Source organism: Hyla sarda, chromosome 3, assembly GCF_029499605.1.
Source record: "Hyla sarda isolate aHylSar1 chromosome 3, aHylSar1.hap1, whole genome shotgun sequence".
In the NCBI taxonomy this organism is placed as follows: domain Eukaryota; kingdom Metazoa; phylum Chordata; class Amphibia; order Anura; family Hylidae; genus Hyla; species Hyla sarda.
This window is the reverse complement of record NC_079191.1, coordinates 415,464,246-415,483,545: the sequence shown is the minus strand read 5'-3', so window position 1 is coordinate 415,483,545 and position 19,300 is coordinate 415,464,246. Positions and strand designations below refer to the sequence as shown.

General features: G+C 45.9%; 1 protein-coding gene across 4 annotated transcripts in view; it reads right to left on the bottom strand.

Moving 5' to 3' along the window:
* The window catches only part of VASH2 (vasohibin 2), a 132,412-nt gene that overhangs the window by 78,922 nt on the left and 34,190 nt on the right, over positions 1–19,300 (bottom strand). For 3 of the 4 annotated variants that reach the window (XM_056568269.1, XM_056568272.1, XM_056568271.1), the window contains one exon: positions 776–1,249. In XM_056568269.1, coding sequence (XP_056424244.1) covers positions 776–1,114 — 339 coding nt within the window. In that variant the 5' untranslated portion in view covers positions 1,115–1,249. Of the gene's footprint in view, positions 1–775; positions 1,250–17,362; positions 17,481–19,300 lie in introns of those variants that run through there. The other variant, XM_056568270.1, reaches the window with a different exon arrangement.

The following is a 19,300-nucleotide window of genomic DNA, read 5'->3' as shown; positions in this document are numbered from 1 at the left end:
TTTGCATGTAAAAACTCTATTGTATGGAAGGTATAAAAAAAAATTTGGAATTCACAACACTGATGAGGGCAGAGAAATTACCCTCTTTTTCCATGCAATATGAAACTTAATTAAAAAAAAAATGATACAGTGCCCCCTACATGTTTCACCACACAATGAGACATCCTCAGGGGCAATGAACTTTTCTGTGTGTTGGAAATCACTCCTGGTTTCAGCTAAAAATACGAACCAAAAACTTGACTGGCAACTCACAACACTAACGGTGGCAGAGAAATTACCCTCTTTTTCCACACAATATGAAAATGAAATAAAAAAAAACATAATACAGTGCCCCCAACATGTTTCACCACACAAGATGTCCTCCTCAGGGGAAACAAACTTTTCTGTTTGTTGGACACACTAATACGCTCCTACTGCATTCATCATCTTTTCATATTAGGCAAATTCTATTTGATAAACAAATCTAGCTAAAGGATCACAAGTAACGCTGGTGACTCCATAAACTTGTGACTCGGGAACAAAGCAAACAACTGTGTTACTAGATGTGACTGGAGACCACAGGGCAATAAATCTGAAACCACACTCAAGCAGTTCACCCAGGGTTCTCTCAATTTTTTCGTCAACACCGGAATGCAGACATATGGGAAGATATTCTGTCTAAAATGAAGGGGAGACAACCCCTCCAACAATCCCCCCCCCCCCAATGGCGCTGAAACTGGAATAGCAGCTATATTAGCATGTCAATATATGAAGAATCTTATATAGAACATCTCACCTTGGGAAGCAAAGTGGCATTCCGTATTCTGTCCACCATATCCTTTCCTTCGGGATGGACTTTGGCCACGTGAGCCCACATCCTCTCCCAGGTCTGACTGTCAATGGGGAAGCCGCTCTTATTGACGTAGAAGAGCGCCCCCACTTCTTTGTCCTCTTCTTCCGAGTAGCCACCTGAGCTGTTCCCAGAGGCGCTGGCCGGAGCCGGTGTAAGAGAAGAGGCCAAGGGACGGTCATGCAGGCTCCGGGAGCGGGCGGGCTTGCTAGTCTTTGTCCCAACATTCTGGTGGTGGCAATGCTTACTGTGGGCCCGGTGGAAGGTGGAACTAGAGCCCGTCATGGCGAGAGAACGTCCCAGTCCCTAAGGGTTACGATTAAAAAATCCCAGGGGGTATAATGTCCATCTCTTCTATGTTCTATAACTCATCCACAACACATGAAGAAGGCTCCGAGACAACAGTCACATACAGGGGACCTATGATACAAAAAGCAAAAAAAAATGGTCAAAAATATATTATAAAAAAAAGTATATTAAATTCTAATGGTTTCCTATACAGTAAGTCTACTGACCATGGGATTTTAATAACATTAATACATTTAATATCATAATATACCTGTAATTGTCCACTTGTGTAAATGTATTTCATTCGATCCAATATAGCCGCCATTACTTCACATAGAGTAACATTCACCCAGTTTTTCCAGGCACCTATATATTTTTTTGTTTTTTTCCAGAGCAGGAGAGGTTACCTATGGGGATTTGCTCCTGCTCTGGACAGTTCCTGACATGGACAGAGGTGTCAGCAGAGAGCACTGTGGTCAGACAGAAAGGAAATAAAAAAGAACTTCCTCTGGAGCATACAGCAGCTGATAAGTACTGGAAGGAATAGGATTTTTAAATAGAAGTAATTTACAACTCTATATAACTTTCTGGTAGCAAATTTTAATTTTAATTTCAGATGATTATATACAGGACAAAGTATAACATTGAAAACAACGATAATAACTATTATGACATATTTGCGTCACCAGGAAACAAACATAAAGGAAACCTCTCCTTCTGGAGAAAATAAAGCAAACCGAGAAGAAAAGAATTTCAAGGCAATGACTGTAACCGAATAAGACAGAAGACTACAGTATTCCAAAAATAAGACCATTGTCACTGAAATAGGAAGACGGCTATTAACCCCGCCACTCCTGGGGCAGTGTTTTACACACGGGAGGAAGGCAGATGGCGGAATAAAGAAGATTCCGCCCATACATCCACATAGCTGCAAAATAGATATTTCCACACAAATACATCTATTACAATATAGTGCGATATATATTCTCTCTGTTTTTCATACTAATGTACTATCAATCACTTTGTTCTTTTTTATAATAATACAATATATGTTTATAACATGGTATTCATACTATATAACAGTGGTCTTCAACCAGCGGACCTCCAGATGTTGCAAAACTACAACTCCCAGCATTCCCGGACAGCCGTTGGCTGTCCGGGCATGCTGGGAGTTGTAGTTTTGCAACATCTGGAGGTCCGCAGGTTGAAGACCACTGCTATATAACAAAAGGAAAACTGTCATATGTTTTGTCCCGCACTATCCACGGGTACCTGTGGATAGTGCGTGTGACGCTGAACATTTTGAGTCCTACCTTGCCCGGATCCGCTGCGCCGTTCGCCCGTTATAGCTGGTTTTCGGTATATTCAAATTAGCTGCTAACTGGCACGGGCGGGGTTATTGCCTTCAACTGGCACTGTGACGTAACTGCCATCCGGCCCGCAGCACCACTGGCTAATGAATATTCATACGTTGTCTTACGCTCTGTGTCTCATCTCGGCCGAGTCCTGGACGATACTGCGCATGCACCCTTACTCCAGCGCTGCTCCGGACAAATAAAGCAATGCTGAAGACCGCTTCTGGGTATAGTAGGAAACCCGCGCATGCGCAGTATCGTCCAGGACTCGGCCTAGATGAGACAGAGAGTGTAAGACAACGTATGAATATTCATTAGCCAGTGGTGCTGCGGGCTGGGCGGCGGTTACATCACAGTGCCAGTTGAAGACAGTAACCCCGCCCGTGCCAGTTAGCAGCTAATTTGAATATACCGAAAACCAGCTCTAACGGGCGAACGGCGCAGCGGATCAGGGCAAGGTAGGACTCAAAATGTTCAGCGTCACCCGCACTATCCACAGGTACCCGTGGATAGTGCGGGACAAAACATGTGACAGTTTTCCTTTAAACCTTCATGAAAGACATCTGAGAATAGTTGTAAGTTCTTTATTATCTGACATGTTTAAAATTTAAAGATAGGTAAATAAATTTAGCTGGTCAAGCCGGAGATCACCAGCCAAACACAATGGAGGAGACTTCTCACTGCATTTAGAGGTTTTCTTTTTTTGCTTACTCCAGGCGCACAAATGTTGCAAGTGCGCCTAAGCACATTTTTTTCCCGACTTTTGAGGTTAAGTATTAAAGGGGTATTCCGCTGCTAGACATCTTATCCCCTATCCAAAGGATGATGATAAGATGTCTTATTGCGGGGAGGCCCCAGCAGCATCTCCCGCAGCACCCGGCGTTCTAAACAAACCCTGGATTCTTGACTTTGATTCTTGACACTTGACAATATGGGGCCACAAACAAATATATATAAGGTACCATGAATCTCTTTGTCTTAAATGGGTACTCCGCCCACAGACATCTTGTCCCCTATCCAAAGGATAAAGGAAAAGATGTCTGATCGCGGGGATCCTGCCGCTGGGACATCCGCGATCTCCGTGCAGCACCCGACATTCTAAACAGTATGACACCCCCTCGTGATGTCACACCATGCCTCCTCCATTCATATCTATGGGAGAGGGCAAGACTTCTGTCATGCCCCCTCCCATAGACCTGAATGGAAGGGGGCGTTACGTCACAATGGGGCATGGCGTGACGTCAAGTCTTAGGACACATTCTAAAACATACTGTTTAGAATGTCAGCTGGCTGCACAGACATCGTGGGGATTCCCAGCGGCGGGACCCCAGCGATCAGACATCTTATCCCCTATCCTTTGTAAAGGGGATAAGACGTCTCTGGGCGGAGTCCCCCTATAACAGCATCTAACACTGTCAGCAGTTTGGAACATGAACTGCAGCTGACAGATTCCCTACAATCCGGTGACCACTACCCACCATCATGGCCCAAAGACCAAAGTGGCAAAATGATGGTCATGTCACTGGTAAAGGGTTGTTGTTTTTAATGGCCACTGCACAAAAAATTAAGGGGTGGGGGTAGTATATGTCACAACTGGAACAGAACCTAAAACATGAACCCATACAGATAATATACAACACAAGGGTGCTGACATTTTACATCATCAGTCTTTGTTTTCCAGCAAGTGGCCTTATGATGGCTGCGCTCTTATCATGCCTGACTTCTCTAATAACCTTTACAAGATGGCCGCCGCACACACGAGGAAGTGAAACGCGTCTATCAGTTCTCTCCTTTGCCAAAGTCTATTTTAATATGTTTCAATAAATCTGCTCCAGTGGTTGCTTAATGACCACAAATCCAACAGAAAAGAAGGTTTCTGTGCCAAACGTATATATCACCCGTGTCCTATCAGCCGGTAGGTTTTAGAAATAAAGTATGTCTCTGTATACATCACTAGAATGGGACAAACAGTATACAGTACAGCAGCTACTAAGTATACAGAGCTGTGTCTGGTAGGGACTGCAGAGCTTGTTGCCCCTCCAATCAGCTGATCGGCAGGGGTACAGGGAGTCTGACTAAGGAGAACTCCCTGAAACGTATCAATGGCCGTCTAGGAACCAAATTCAGGCTCCCACAATATGTAAGAACAATGTAATGATAAATACTTGTGTCTTGTCAAAAGAAACAATAAATGAACAAGAAAAGGCAAGACAACCAAATAAGGTCTTTGAGTTCCTTTTTTTCAAATATTATATCATATGATTGCCGTAAGCTTTATATCTAAGTAAATACAATCAGTAGAATAGACCATCAATAAAAATATCTAGGTGTCACACTGTCAGGAATAAAAGTAGCCCTGAACTGTCTCATACCCTCTTTCCCTGCCTTTTTTGGGGTACCCAACTCTTTAATAGGTTGGCCCAAACCTGGTGCAGAGCATAGCAAAGTCAAAGTATCAAACAACAGAGTTTGAATGTCAGGGAAAAGGTCAGGGCAAAAAAGGGGTTAACAAACAACTAAAGAGCAAGTGAAGCACTAACAGGGAGTGCACAAGCGTATCACCAGAGTAAAACAAACCAAATCAGTAACAGAGAGAGATGTGCGGTACAAAATCGGAATGCAATAGAGTAGTCAGGAAAACAGGTCAAGAATATACAGAAGATACAAAGGAATAGTAAATCAGAGACAGGGACAAGGGAAATATCCTTTATCGCAGGCAAAAACATGAAGTCTTAGTATAAGTATAAGTAGACCAGCTCGGGAGGGTGGGTCGCTAAGAGGAAGGGTGGGTCGCTAAGGACAGACACACCGGCCAATCATCCATGCCTCCTGATTGGCCTGGGCATTGTCATCTTGACAGGCTGCTGCCAGAACCAAAACCAGACACACCCCTTACACTTGTAGTACCTTTCTTAAAAGGGTAATCCGGCTTTAGACATTTTATCCAAAGGATAGGGGATAAGATGTCTGGGACCCCCTGCGATCTACCTGCAGCACCCACATTATGTGCGGAGCAGCATCTCCAGGCTCGGAAACCGGAAGTTTTCGGGACTGGAGACGTGACTTTACGCCCCCCTCGTGACGTCACACCCACTCCATTCAGGTCTATGGGAGGGGGCGTAATGGCTAAATGTCTAAAGCCGGAATACTCCTTTAAGATGCTTTCACACCCTGATTTGTGCCCAGATACGTCAGGAAAACCTCAAAATCGGGTGTTGACATATCCCTGCTCAGATAGGCACGGCCCCATTCGTTTCAATGGCCTAAACATATATCTCACAGTATACACTACATACACGCCTTTCCTTATTCAGCAGAAAGAACCTGGGTCCCTAGCAGCAGAGTAATTCCTTCCTTGCAGCGGACACGGGTGAACACCTAGGGGGTGCCTTAGATCCTGCTACCCGGAGTACCTCTTTACTTTGGTAGCCTGTTTTGAGCCAAAGACTATACGGGCTGCAGGCACACTGGATGAAAAGCACTGCCCTTAAAGGGGTACTCTGCTGCTCGGCATTTGGAACAAAATGTTCTGAACGCTGGAGCCGGGAGCTCGTGACATCATAGCCCCGCCCCCTCATGATGTCACACCCCGCCCCCTCAATGCAAGTCTATGGGAGGGGGCGTGGCGGATGTCACGCCCCCTCCCATAGACTTGCATTGAGGGGGCGGGGAGTGACATCATGAGGGGGGTGGGGCTATGACATCACGAGCTCCCGGCGCCGGCTCCAGCGTTCGGAACAGTTTGTTCCAAACGCTGAGCAGCGGAGTACCCCTTTAAATATCATTGTCAACATCACTCTCTATTGCTATGGCAGTGACTCAGTAACACCGCTCCCCAGGGTTCCCCTGTATAGTCTAAAGCTGCAGACTGTATAAAGAGGAAAGCCGCAGGGAACCTGAATTCCCTGCACAGAGCAGTTTGTTATTATAGAAGCCTCCCGCAGCTAATGCAAACAATTCCCATAATGACAAGATATTAAGTAATTCATTAAGCTGCTAAATGCTCCTGTAAAGAAACCTTCTATCATAACAAGGCCTATCCATGGGCGGACACGCCATCAATCCCCACCATCTCCTCTCTATTGTCCACTTTGGGGTCCTTACTGAGTACTCCAATTGTGGACAGTGGTATTTACTGCATGTTCTCTTCAAGGTTATGTATAAGTTTATCTTTAGGCCTTATCTCCCCTGATGAACACTGCTGTCCCCTGATGAACACCGCTGTCCCCTGATGAACACCGCTGTCCCCTGATGAACACCGCTGTCCCCTGATGAACACCGCTGTCCCCTGATGAACACTGCTGTCCCCTGATGAACACCGCTATCCCCTGATGAACGCCGCTGTCCCCTGATGAACACCGCTATCCCCTGATGAACACCGCTATCCCCTGATGAACACCGCTATCCCATGATGAACACCGCTATCCCCTGATGAACACCGCTGTCCCCTGATGAACACCGTTAGGGGGGAAATGCATTGGGACAAGGTTGTGTATATGACGGGAATATGTTTTTCTGGGTCAGAGCACTGATTAGGAGCCAATATTTTATCTGTATTCCACCCCTGGACTATACTCCACATTATTTGTAGGTAAGTGTTTTGGACATTTTTGACCCTCTTTTATCAATATTTGATTGGCTTACTTGCCAGGATTATATATCTATATATTTTTTTAATATGCACTTTTTAAAAATTAAGTTTTAATATGTGATAGTCTGTAAAGAAATCAACAGGAGGTAGACTGCATAACATAGAATATCTATACGCCATTATATAGTATATGCATATAGATATAGAGGTAAATGGAGGTAAACACCAGGGTTTATTACAAGTGAGTGAAAGAAGGAAAGGTTCACTTTTTAAGGTGTTTGTCTCATTTAGACACCTATTCTGCATATGACACATGTCCAGTTATTACAGGATAAGTAATATAATGCATGTAGGTACTCAGTGACTCCACCAGCAGAATAGTGAGTACAGCTCTGGAGTATAAAACAGGATATAACACAGGATCAGTACAGGATAAGTAATGTAATGTATGTACACAGTGACCCCACCAGCAGAATAGTGAGTGCAGCTCTGGAGTATAATACAGGATATAACTCAGGATAAGTACAGGATAAGTAATGTAATGTATGTACACAGTGACCTCACCAGCAGAATAGTGACTACTGTTACGCCGAGCGCTCCGGGTTCCCGCTCCTCCCCGGAGCGCTCGCTTCTCCCCCTCCGCTGCAGCGCTCCGGTCACGTCCTCTGACCCGGGGCGCTGCGATCCTGCTGCCAGCCGGGATGCGATTCGCGATGCGGGTAGCGCCCGCTCGCGATGCGCACCCCGGCTCCCCTACCTGACTCGCTCCCCGTCTGTTCTGTCCCGGCGCGCGCGGCCCCGCTCCCTAGGGCGCGCGCGCGCCGGGTCTCTGCGATTTAAAGGGCCACTGCGCCGCTGATTGGCGCAGTGGTTCCAATTAGGGTTATCACCTGTGCACTTCCCTATATTACCTCACTTCCCTTGCACTCCCTTGCCGGATCTTGTTGCCTTAGTGCCAGTGAAAGCGTTCCTTGTGTGTCCCTTGCCAGTGTTTCCAGACCTTCTGCCGTTGCCCCTGACTACGATCCTTGCTGCCTGCCCCGACCTTCTGCTACGTCCGACCTTGCTTCTGCCTACTCCCTTGTACCGCGCCTATCTTCAGCAGCCAGAGAGGTGAGCCGTTGCTAGTGGATACGACCTGGTCACTACCGCCGCAGCAAGACCATCCCGCTTTGCGGCGGGCTCTGGTGAATACCAGTAGTGGCTTAGAACCGGTCCACTAGCACGGTCCACGCCAATCCCTCTCTGGCACAGAGGGTCCACTACCTGCCAGCCGGCATCGTGACAGTAGATCCGGCCATGGATCCCGCTGAAGTTCCTCTGCCAGTTGTCACTGACCTCACCACGGTGGTCGCCCAGCAGTCACAACAGATTGCGCAACAAGGCCAACAGCTGTCTCAACTGACCGTTATGCTACAACAGTTGCTACCACAGCTTCAGCAGTCATCTCCTCCGCCAGCTCCTGCACCTCCTCCGCAGCGAGTGGCCGCCCCTGGGATACGCTTATCCTTGCCGGATAAATTTGATGGGGACTCTAAGTTTTGCCGTGGCTTCCTTTCCCAATGTTCCCTGCATCTGGAGATGATGTCGGACCTGTTTCCCACTGAAAGGTCTAAGGTGGCTTTCGTAGTCAGTCTTCTGTCCGGAAAAGCCCTGTCATGGGCCACACCGCTCTGGGACCGCAATGACCCCGTCACTGCCTCTGTACACTCCTTCTTCTCGGAAATCCGAAGTGTCTTTGAGGAACCTGCCCGAGCCTCTTCTGCTGAGACTGCCCTGTTGAACCTGGTCCAGGGTAATTCTTCCGTTGGCGAGTATGCCGTACAATTCCGTACACTTGCTTCAGAATTGTCCTGGAATAATGAGGCCCTCTGCGCGACCTTCAAAAAAGGCCTATCCAGCAACATTAAAGATGTTCTGGCCGCACGAGAAATTCCTGCTAATCTACATGAACTTATTCACCTAGCCACTCGCATTGACATGCGTTTTTCTGAAAGGCGTCAGGAACTCCGTCAAGATATGGACTCTGTTCGCACGAGGCGTTTCGTCTCCTCGGCTCCTCTCTCCTCTGGTACCCTGCAATCTGTTCCTGTGCCTCCCGCCGTGGAGGCTATGCAGGTCGACCGGTCTCGCCTGACACCTCAAGAGAGGACACGACGCCGTATGGAGAACCTCTGCCTGTACTGTGCTAGTACCGAACACTTCCTGAGGGATTGTCCTATCCGTCCTCCCCGCCTGGAAAGACGTACGCTGACTCCGCACAAAGGTGAGACAGTCCTTGATGTCTACTCTGCTTCTCCACGTCTTACTGTGCCTGTGCGGATGTCTGCCTCTGCCTTCTCCTTCTCTACAGTGGCCTTCTTGGACTCTGGATCTGCAGGAAATTTTATTTTGGCCTCTCTCGTCAACAGGTTCAACATCCCAGTGACCAGTCTCGCCAGACCCCTCTACATCAATTGTGTAAATAATGAAAGATTGGACTGTGCCATACGTTTCCGCACGGAGCCCCTTCTTATGAGCATCGGATCTCATCATGAGAGGATTGAACTTTTGGTCCTCCCCAATTGCACCTCGGAGATTCTCCTTGGACTTCCCTGGCTTCAACTTCATTCCCCAACCCTGGATTGGTCCACTGGGGAGATCAAGAGTTGGGGGTCCTCTTGTTCCAAGAACTGTCTAAAACCGGTTCCCAATAACCCTTGCCGTAACTCTGTGGTTCCTCCAGTAACCGGTCTCCCTAAGGCCTATATGGACTTCGCGGATGTTTTCTGCAAAAAACAAGCTGAGACTCTACCTCCTCACAGGCCTTATGATTGCCCTATCGACCTCCTCCCGGGTACTACTCCACCCCGGGGCAGAATTTATCCTCTCTCTGCCCCAGAGACTCTTGCCATGTCCGAATACGTCCAGGAGAATCTAAAAAAGGGCTTTATCCGTAAATCCTCCTCTCCTGCCGGAGCCGGATTTTTCTTTGTGTCCAAAAAAGATGGCTCCCTACGTCCTTGCATTGACTACCGCGGTCTTAATAAAATCACGGTTAAGAACCGCTACCCCTTACCCCTCATCTCTGAACTCTTTGATCGCCTCCAAGGTGCCCACATCTTCACTAAATTGGACTTAAGAGGCGCCTATAACCTCATCCGCATCAGAGAGGGGGACGAGTGGAAAACGGCATTTAACACCAGAGATGGACACTTTGAGTATCTGGTCATGCCCTTTGGACTGTGCAATGCCCCTGCCGTCTTCCAAGACTTTGTCAATGAAATTTTTCGTGATCTGTTATACTCCTGTGTTGTGGTATATCTGGACGATATCCTAATTTTTTCTGCCAATCTAGAAGAACACCGCCAGCATGTCCGTATGGTTCTTCAGAGACTTCGTGACAACCAACTCTATGCCAAAATTGAGAAATGTCTGTTTGAATGCCAATCTCTTCCTTTTCTAGGATATTTGGTCTCTGGCCAGGGACTACAGATGGATCCAGACAAACTCTCTGCCGTCTTAAATTGGCCACGCCCCTCCGGACTCCGTGCTATCCAACGCTTTTTGGGGTTCGCCAATTATTACAGGCAATTTATTCCACATTTTTCTACCATTGTGGCTCCTATCGTGGCTTTAACCAAGAAAAATGCTGATCCCAAGTCTTGGCCTCCTCAAGCAGAGGACTCCTTTAAACGACTCAAGTCTGCCTTTTCTTCGGCTCCCGTGCTCTCCAGACCTGACCCTTCCAAACCCTTCCTATTGGAGGTTGATGCCTCCTCAGTAGGAGCTGGAGCTGTTCTTCTACAAAAAAATTCTTCCGGGCATGCTGTCACTTGTGGTTTTTTCTCTAGGACCTTCTCTCCAGCGGAGAGGAACTACTCCATCGGGGATCGAGAGCTTCTAGCCATTAAATTAGCACTTGAGGAATGGAGGCATCTGCTGGAGGGATCAAGATTTCCTGTCATTATCTACACCGACCACAAGAACCTCTCCTACCTCCAGTCGGCCCAACGGCTGAATCCTCGCCAGGCCCGGTGGTCTCTGTTCTTTGCCCGATTTAATTTTGAGATTCACTTTCGTCCTGCCGATAAGAACATTAGGGCCGATGCTCTCTCTCGTTCCTCGGATGCCTCAGAAGTTGATCTCCCTCCGCAACACATCATTCCACCTGACTGCCTGATCTCCACTTCTCCTGCCTCCATCAGGCAGATTCCTCCAGGAAAGACCTTTGTTTCTCCACGCCAACGCCTCGGAATCCTCAAATGGGGTCACTCCTCCCATCTCGCAGGTCATGCGGGCATCAAGAAATCTGTGCAACTCATCTCCCGCTTCTATTGGTGGCCGACTCTGGAGACGGATGTTGGGGACTTTGTGCGAGCCTGCACTATCTGTGCCCGGGATAAGACTCCTCGCCAGAAGCCCGCTGGTTTTCTTCATCCTCTGCCTGTCCCCGAACAGCCTTGGTCTCTGATTGGTATGGATTTTATTACTGATTTACCCCCTTCCCGTGGCAACACCGTTATTTGGGTGGTCGTTGATCGATTCTCCAAAATGGCACATTTCATCCCTCTTCCTGGTCTTCCTTCTGCGCCTCAGTTGGCTAAACAATTTTTTGTACACATTTTTCGTCTTCACGGGTTGCCTACGCAGATTGTCTCGGATAGAGGGGTCCAATTCGTGTCTAAATTCTGGAGAGCTCTCTGTAAACAACTCAAGATTAAATTAAATTTTTCCTCTGCATATCATCCCCAGTCCAATGGACAAGTAGAAAGAATTAACCAGATCCTGGGTGATTATTTGCGACATTTTGTTTCCTCCCGCCAGGATGACTGGGCAGATCTCCTTCCATGGGCCGAATTCTCGTATAACTTCAGGGTCTCTGAATCTTCCTCCAAATCCCCATTTTTCGTGGTGTACGGCCGTCACCCTCTTCCCCCCCTCCCTACCCCCTTGCCCTCTGGTCTGCCCGCTGTGGATGAAATTTCTCGTGACCTTTCCATTATATGGAGAGAGACCCAAAATTCTCTCTTACAGACTTCTTCACGCATGAAGAGATTCGCGGATAAGAAAAGAAGAGCTCCCCCCGTTTTTTCCCCTGGAGACAAGGTATGGCTCTCCGCTAAATATGTCCGCTTCCGTGTCCCTAGCTACAAGTTGGGACCACGCTATCTTGGTCCTTTCAAAATTTTGTGTCAAATTAATCCTGTCTCTTATAAACTTCTTCTTCCTCCTTCTCTTCGTATCCCTAATGCCTTTCACGTCTCTCTTCTCAAACCACTCATCCTCAACCGTTTTTCTCCCAAATCTGTTCCTCCCACTCCTGTTTCCGGTTCCTCGGACGTCTTCTCGGTCAAGGAGATTTTGGCTGCCAAAAAGGTCAGAGGGAAAAATTTTTTTTTAGTAGACTGGGAGGGTTGTGGTCCTGAAGAGAGATCCTGGGAACCTGAGGACAACATCCTTGACAAAAGTCTGCTCCTCAGGTTCTCAGGCTCCAAGAAGAGGGGGAGACCCAAGGGGGGGGGTACTGTTACGCCGAGCGCTCCGGGTTCCCGCTCCTCCCCGGAGCGCTCGCTTCTCCCCCTCCGCTGCAGCGCTCCGGTCACGTCCTCTGACCCGGGGCGCTGCGATCCTGCTGCCAGCCGGGATGCGATTCGCGATGCGGGTAGCGCCCGCTCGCGATGCGCACCCCGGCTCCCCTACCTGACTCGCTCCCCGTCTGTTCTGTCCCGGCGCGCGCGGCCCCGCTCCCTAGGGCGCGCGCGCGCCGGGTCTCTGCGATTTAAAGGGCCACTGCGCCGCTGATTGGCGCAGTGGTTCCAATTAGGGTTATCACCTGTGCACTTCCCTATATTACCTCACTTCCCTTGCACTCCCTTGCCGGATCTTGTTGCCTTAGTGCCAGTGAAAGCGTTCCTTGTGTGTCCCTTGCCAGTGTTTCCAGACCTTCTGCCGTTGCCCCTGACTACGATCCTTGCTGCCTGCCCCGACCTTCTGCTACGTCCGACCTTGCTTCTGCCTACTCCCTTGTACCGCGCCTATCTTCAGCAGCCAGAGAGGTGAGCCGTTGCTAGTGGATACGACCTGGTCACTACCGCCGCAGCAAGACCATCCCGCTTTGCGGCGGGCTCTGGTGAATACCAGTAGTGGCTTAGAACCGGTCCACTAGCACGGTCCACGCCAATCCCTCTCTGGCACAGAGGGTCCACTACCTGCCAGCCGGCATCGTGACAACTACAGCTCTGAAGTATAATACAGGATATAACTCAGGATCAGTACAGGATAAGTAATGTAATGTATGTACACAGTGACCCCACCAGCAGAATAGTGAGTACAGCTCTGAAGTATAATACAGGATATAACTCAGGATCAGTACAGGATAAGTAATGTAATGTATGTACACAGTGACCCCACCAGCAGAATAGTGAGTACAGCTCTGGAGTATAATACAGGATAAGTAATGTAATGTATGTACACAGTGACCTCACCAGCAGAATAGTGACTACAGCTCTGAAGTATAATACAGGATATAACTCAGGATCAGTACAGGATAAGTAATGTAATGTATGTACACAGTGACCCCACCAGCAGAATAGTGAGTACAGCTCTGAAGTATAATACAGGATATAACTCAGGATCAGTACAGGATAAGTAATGTAATGTATGTACACAGTGACCTCACCAGCAGAATAGTGAGTACAGCTCTGAAGTATAATACAGGATATAACTCAGGATCAGTACAGGATAAGTAATGTAATGTATGTACACAGTGACCTCACCGGCAGAATAGTGAGTACAGCTCTAGAGTATAATACAGGATAAAACTCAGGATCAGTACAGGATAAGTAATGTAATGTATGTACACAGTGACCTCACCGGCAGAATAGTGAGTACAGGTCTGGAGTATAATACAGGATCAGTATAATATAACTCAGGATCAGTACAGGATAAGTAATGTAATGTATGTACACAGTGACCTCACCAGCAGAATAGTGAGTACAGCTCTGAAGTATAATACAGGATATAACTCAGGATCAGTACAGGATAAGTAATGTAATGTATGTACACAGTGATCTCACCAGCAGAATAGTGAGCACAGCTCTGGAGTATAATACAGGATATAACTCAGGATCAGTACAGGATAAGTAATGTAATGTATGTACACAGTGACCTCACCAGCAGAATAGTGAGTACAGGTCTGGAGTATAATACTGGATATAACTCAGGATCAGTACAGGATAAGTAATGTAATGTATGTACACAGTGACCTCACCGGCAGAATAGTGAGTACAGGTCTGGAGTATAATACTGGATATAACTCAGGATCAGTACAGGATAAGTAATGTAATGTATGTACACAGTGACCTCACCAGCAGAAGAGTGAGTACAGCTCTGGAGTATAATACTGGATATTGTACATGTATATGTTGTTTGTATAATTGTTATGTTGTTGTTTATTAATGTAATGTTTTATGTTTTTATATAAAAGAACTACAGGACATAACAGCACAAGTCAGTTGGATGAAGGATGTAATTAGCTCCTAATATCTATAATCCATATATAGGGACTACACCGATCATACAGGCACGGCCATACACAGCAATGCACAAGGACTATTACAGATGGTCACTGCAGTCCCTGCTTAATGGGATCCGCATGTGTCTGAGCGATACCATGAGTTGTGGACATCACCCAGAAACCTGATCCCTCCACATCCATCTGTAACCCAACTCTGCGCTATGGGGGGAATTCATTATGGCCGGATCCAGTATCACAGCTGCAATGCATTACCCTCCATGCTGACACTACAACAAGAGGCGATGTGGTACAGTCCTTCACCCCCTGAACACAGAGGGCGGCATCTAGTAATGGAGATACAGCATGGAGCCTATAGGACAGTCCCCTATATACTGCAGTGTATTCTTTATACTTACTATAGCATTATAGGAGACCTAGGAACTGTCAACTCTGGCACTATATATAACGTATAGTACAGTGTTTCCCAAAGAGTGAGCATCCAGCTGCTGCTAAACTACAACTCCCAGCATGCCCGGACAGCCTTTGGCTGTCCGGGCATGCTGGGAGTTGTAGTTTTGCAACAGCTGGGGGCACACTGTTTGGGAAACACTCATATAGAATATACTATACAGTATATTTTATTACTACTAGACTGCATTATATGTTAGATACATCGTCATCTGTCAGATACATCCAGTCATCTATATGTTAGATACATCCAGTCATCTACATGTTAGATACATCCAGTCATCTATATGTTAGATACATCGTCATCTGTCAGATACATCCAGTCATCTATATGTTAGATACATCCAGTCATCTGTTAGATACATCCAGTCATCTATATGTTAGATACATCCAGTCATCTATATGTTAGATACATCCAGTCATCTATATGTTAGATACATCCAGTCATCTGTTAGATACATCCAGTCATCTATATGTTGGATACATCCAGTCATCTATATGTTAGATACATCCAGTCATCTACATATAAGATACATCCTGTCATCTATATGTTAGATACATCCAGTCATCTATATGTTGGATACATCCTGTCATCTATATGTTAGATACATCCAGTCATCTATATGTTGGATACATCCAGTCATCTGTTAGATACATCCAGTCATCTATATGTTAGATACATCCAGTCATCTATATGTTGGATACATCCAGTCATCTGTTAGATACATCCAGTCATCTATATGTTAGATACATCCAGTCATCTATATGTTGGATACATCCAGTCATCTACATGTTAGATACATCGTCATCTGTCAGATACATCCAGTCATCTATATGTTAGATACATCCAGTCATCTGTTAGATACATCCAGTCATCTATATGTTAGATACATCCAGTCATCTATATGTTAGATACATCCAGTCATCTATATGTTAGATACATCCAGTCATCTGTTAGATACATCCAGTCATCTATATGTTGGATACATCCAGTCATCTATATGTTAGATACATCCAGTCATCTACATATAAGATACATCCTGTCATCTATATGTTAGATACATCCAGTCATCTATATGTTGGATACATCCTGTCATCTATATGTTAGATACATCCAGTCATCTATATGTTGGATACATCCTGTCATCTATATGTTAGATACATCCAGTCATCTATATGTTAGATACATCCAGTCATCTATATGTCAGATACATCCAGTCATCTATATGTTGGATACATCCAGTCATATGTTAGATACATCCAGTCATCTATATGTTGGATACATCCAGTCATCTATATGTTAGATACATCCAGTCATCTACATATAAGATACATCCTGTCATCTATATGTTAGATACATCCAGTCATCTATATGTTGGATACATCCTGTCATCTATATGTTAGATACATCCAGTCATCTATATGTTAGATACATCCAGTCATCTGTTAGATACATCCTGTCATCTATATGTTGGATACGTCCAGTCATATGTTAGATACATCCAGTCATCTGTTAGATACATCCTGTCATCTATATGTTAGATACATCCAGTCATCTGTTAGATACATCCTGTCATCTATATGTTGGATACATCCAGTCATCTACATATAAGATACATCCTGTCATCTATATGTTAGATACATCCAGTCATCTATATGTTAGATACATCCAGTCATCTATATGTTGGATACATCCAGTCATATGTTAGATACATCCAGTCATCTGTTAGATACATCCTGTCATCTATATGTTGGATATATCTAGCAAACCTATGAATGTCTCCATCCCTTCCAGGCGCCTTGGGATTCCTCGCCCACTTTTAGCAGGGCACAGTCCCCATCCATCACACATAGTTGGCAGCCAAGCCCAGGCACATGGCATAGAGAATAACCCTGGCACTGCCAGTCTGAGGGGAGGGCTGCTTGTTACACTGGATGATACATTTGGCTCCGATCTATTTCCATTAGATACATTCTGTCCTTCTGATCTGCGCCCTTATTGTACGTGCACAGCGCCCCCTAAATCCATGAGGATCTGTCATGGGGAACGATCCAGACCATTCTGCATTCCGCTCCGATCATTCATTACACCAGTGTTTTCCAACCAGAGTGCCTCCTGCTGCTGCAAAACTACAACTCCCAGCATGCCCGGACAGCCGTTGGCTGTCCGGGCATGCTGGGAGTTGTAGTTTTGCAACAGCTGGAGGCACTCTGGTTCGGAAACACTGAATTACAGCCTTGTGCAGTGTCCGGGCTAAGAGCAGCCGAGCACGGGAGCAGGACTGCGGCATCCCCGGCACAGCACATCCCGGCCCCCCGTGCCCGGTAATTACCTGTAGACGTTGTGTGTGGCCCCGGGCCCCCGCCCCATCCTCGTCCGCTCACACTCTCCCGGCAGCGGCTGCAGAATGTTACATTGTATCACTGTCACCCGGCAGCGGCGACGTTCTACTGCACTCTGATTGGTCAGCACAACAAAGAGGGGCGGGGCCAGGACAGACATGATGAGCGGAGAGAGTATTGGGGAGGGGCGGGGTCACACCGTGCAGGAGTCTATGGGGAGAAATGTCACGTGATCAGTAAGAAGCAATTTATTTCTTTTTAACCTAAAGAGTTTTTCATACTAGAGACAGGTCTCTGTGCCCTCCACCATAAAGGGGTACTCACCAATCTATAATCACCATAAAGGGGTACTCACCAATCTATAATCACCATAAAGGGGTACTCACCAATCTATAATCACCATAAAGGGGTACTCACCAATCTATAATCACCATAAAGGGGTACTCACCAATCTATAATCACCATAAAGGGGTACTCACCAATCTATAATCACCATAAAGGGGTACTTACCAATCTATAATCACCATAAAGGGGTACTCCTATCTTATTACTAGGATGTGCCACCAATATATAGCTAATCACCATAAAGGGGTACTCACCAATCTATAATCACCATAAAGGGGTACTCACCAATCTATAATCACCATAAAGGGGTACTCACCAATCTATAATCACCATAAAGGGGTACTCACCAATCTATAATCACCATAAAGGGGTACTCACCAATCTATAATCACCATAAAGGGGTACTCACCAATCTATAATCACCATAAAGGGGTACTCACCAATCTATAATCACCATAAAGGGGTACTCACCAATCTATAATCACCATAAAGGGGTACTCACCAATCTATAATCACCATAAAGGGGTACTCACCAATCTATAATCACCATAAAGGGGTACTCACCAATCTATAATCACCATAAAGGGGTACTCACCAATCTATAATCACCATAAAGGGGTACTTACCAATCTATAATCACCATAAAGGGGTACTCCTATCTTATTACTAGGATGTGCCACCAATATATAGCTAATCACCATAAAGGGGTACTCACCAATCTATAATCACCATAAAGGGGTACTCACCAATCTATAATCACCATAAAGGGGTACTCACCAATCTATAATCACCATAAAGGGGTACTCACCAATCTATAATCACCATAAAGGGGTACTCACCAATCTATAATCACCATAAAGGGGTACCCACCAATCTATAATCACCATAAAGGGGTACTCACCAATCTATAATCACCATAAAGGGGTACTCACCAATCTATAATCACCATAAAGGGGTACTCACCAATCTATAATCACCATAAAGGGGTACTCACCAATCTATAATCACCATAAAGGGGTACTCACCAATCTATAATCACCATAAAGGGGTACTCCTATCTTATTACTAGGATGTGCCACCAATATATAGCTAATCACCATAAAGGGGTACTCCTATCTTATTACTAGGATGTGCCACCAATATTTAACTAATCACCATAAAGGGGTACTCCTATCTTATTACTAGGATGTGCCATCAATATATAACTAATCACCATAAAGGGGTACTCCTATCTTATTACTAGGATGTGCCATCAATATATAACTAATCACCATAAAGGGGTACTCACCAATCTATAATCAACATAAAGGGGTACTCCTATCTTATTACTAGGATGTGCCACCAATATATAACTAATCACCATAAAGGGGTACTCCTATCTTATTACTAGGATGTGCCATCAATATATAACTAATCACCATAAAGGGGTACTCACCAATCTATAATCAACATAAAGGGGTACTCCTATCTTATTACTAGGATGTGCCACCAATATATAACTAATCACCATAAAGGGGTACTCCTATCTTATTACTAGGATGTGCCATCAATATATAACTAATCACCATAAAGGGGTACTCCTA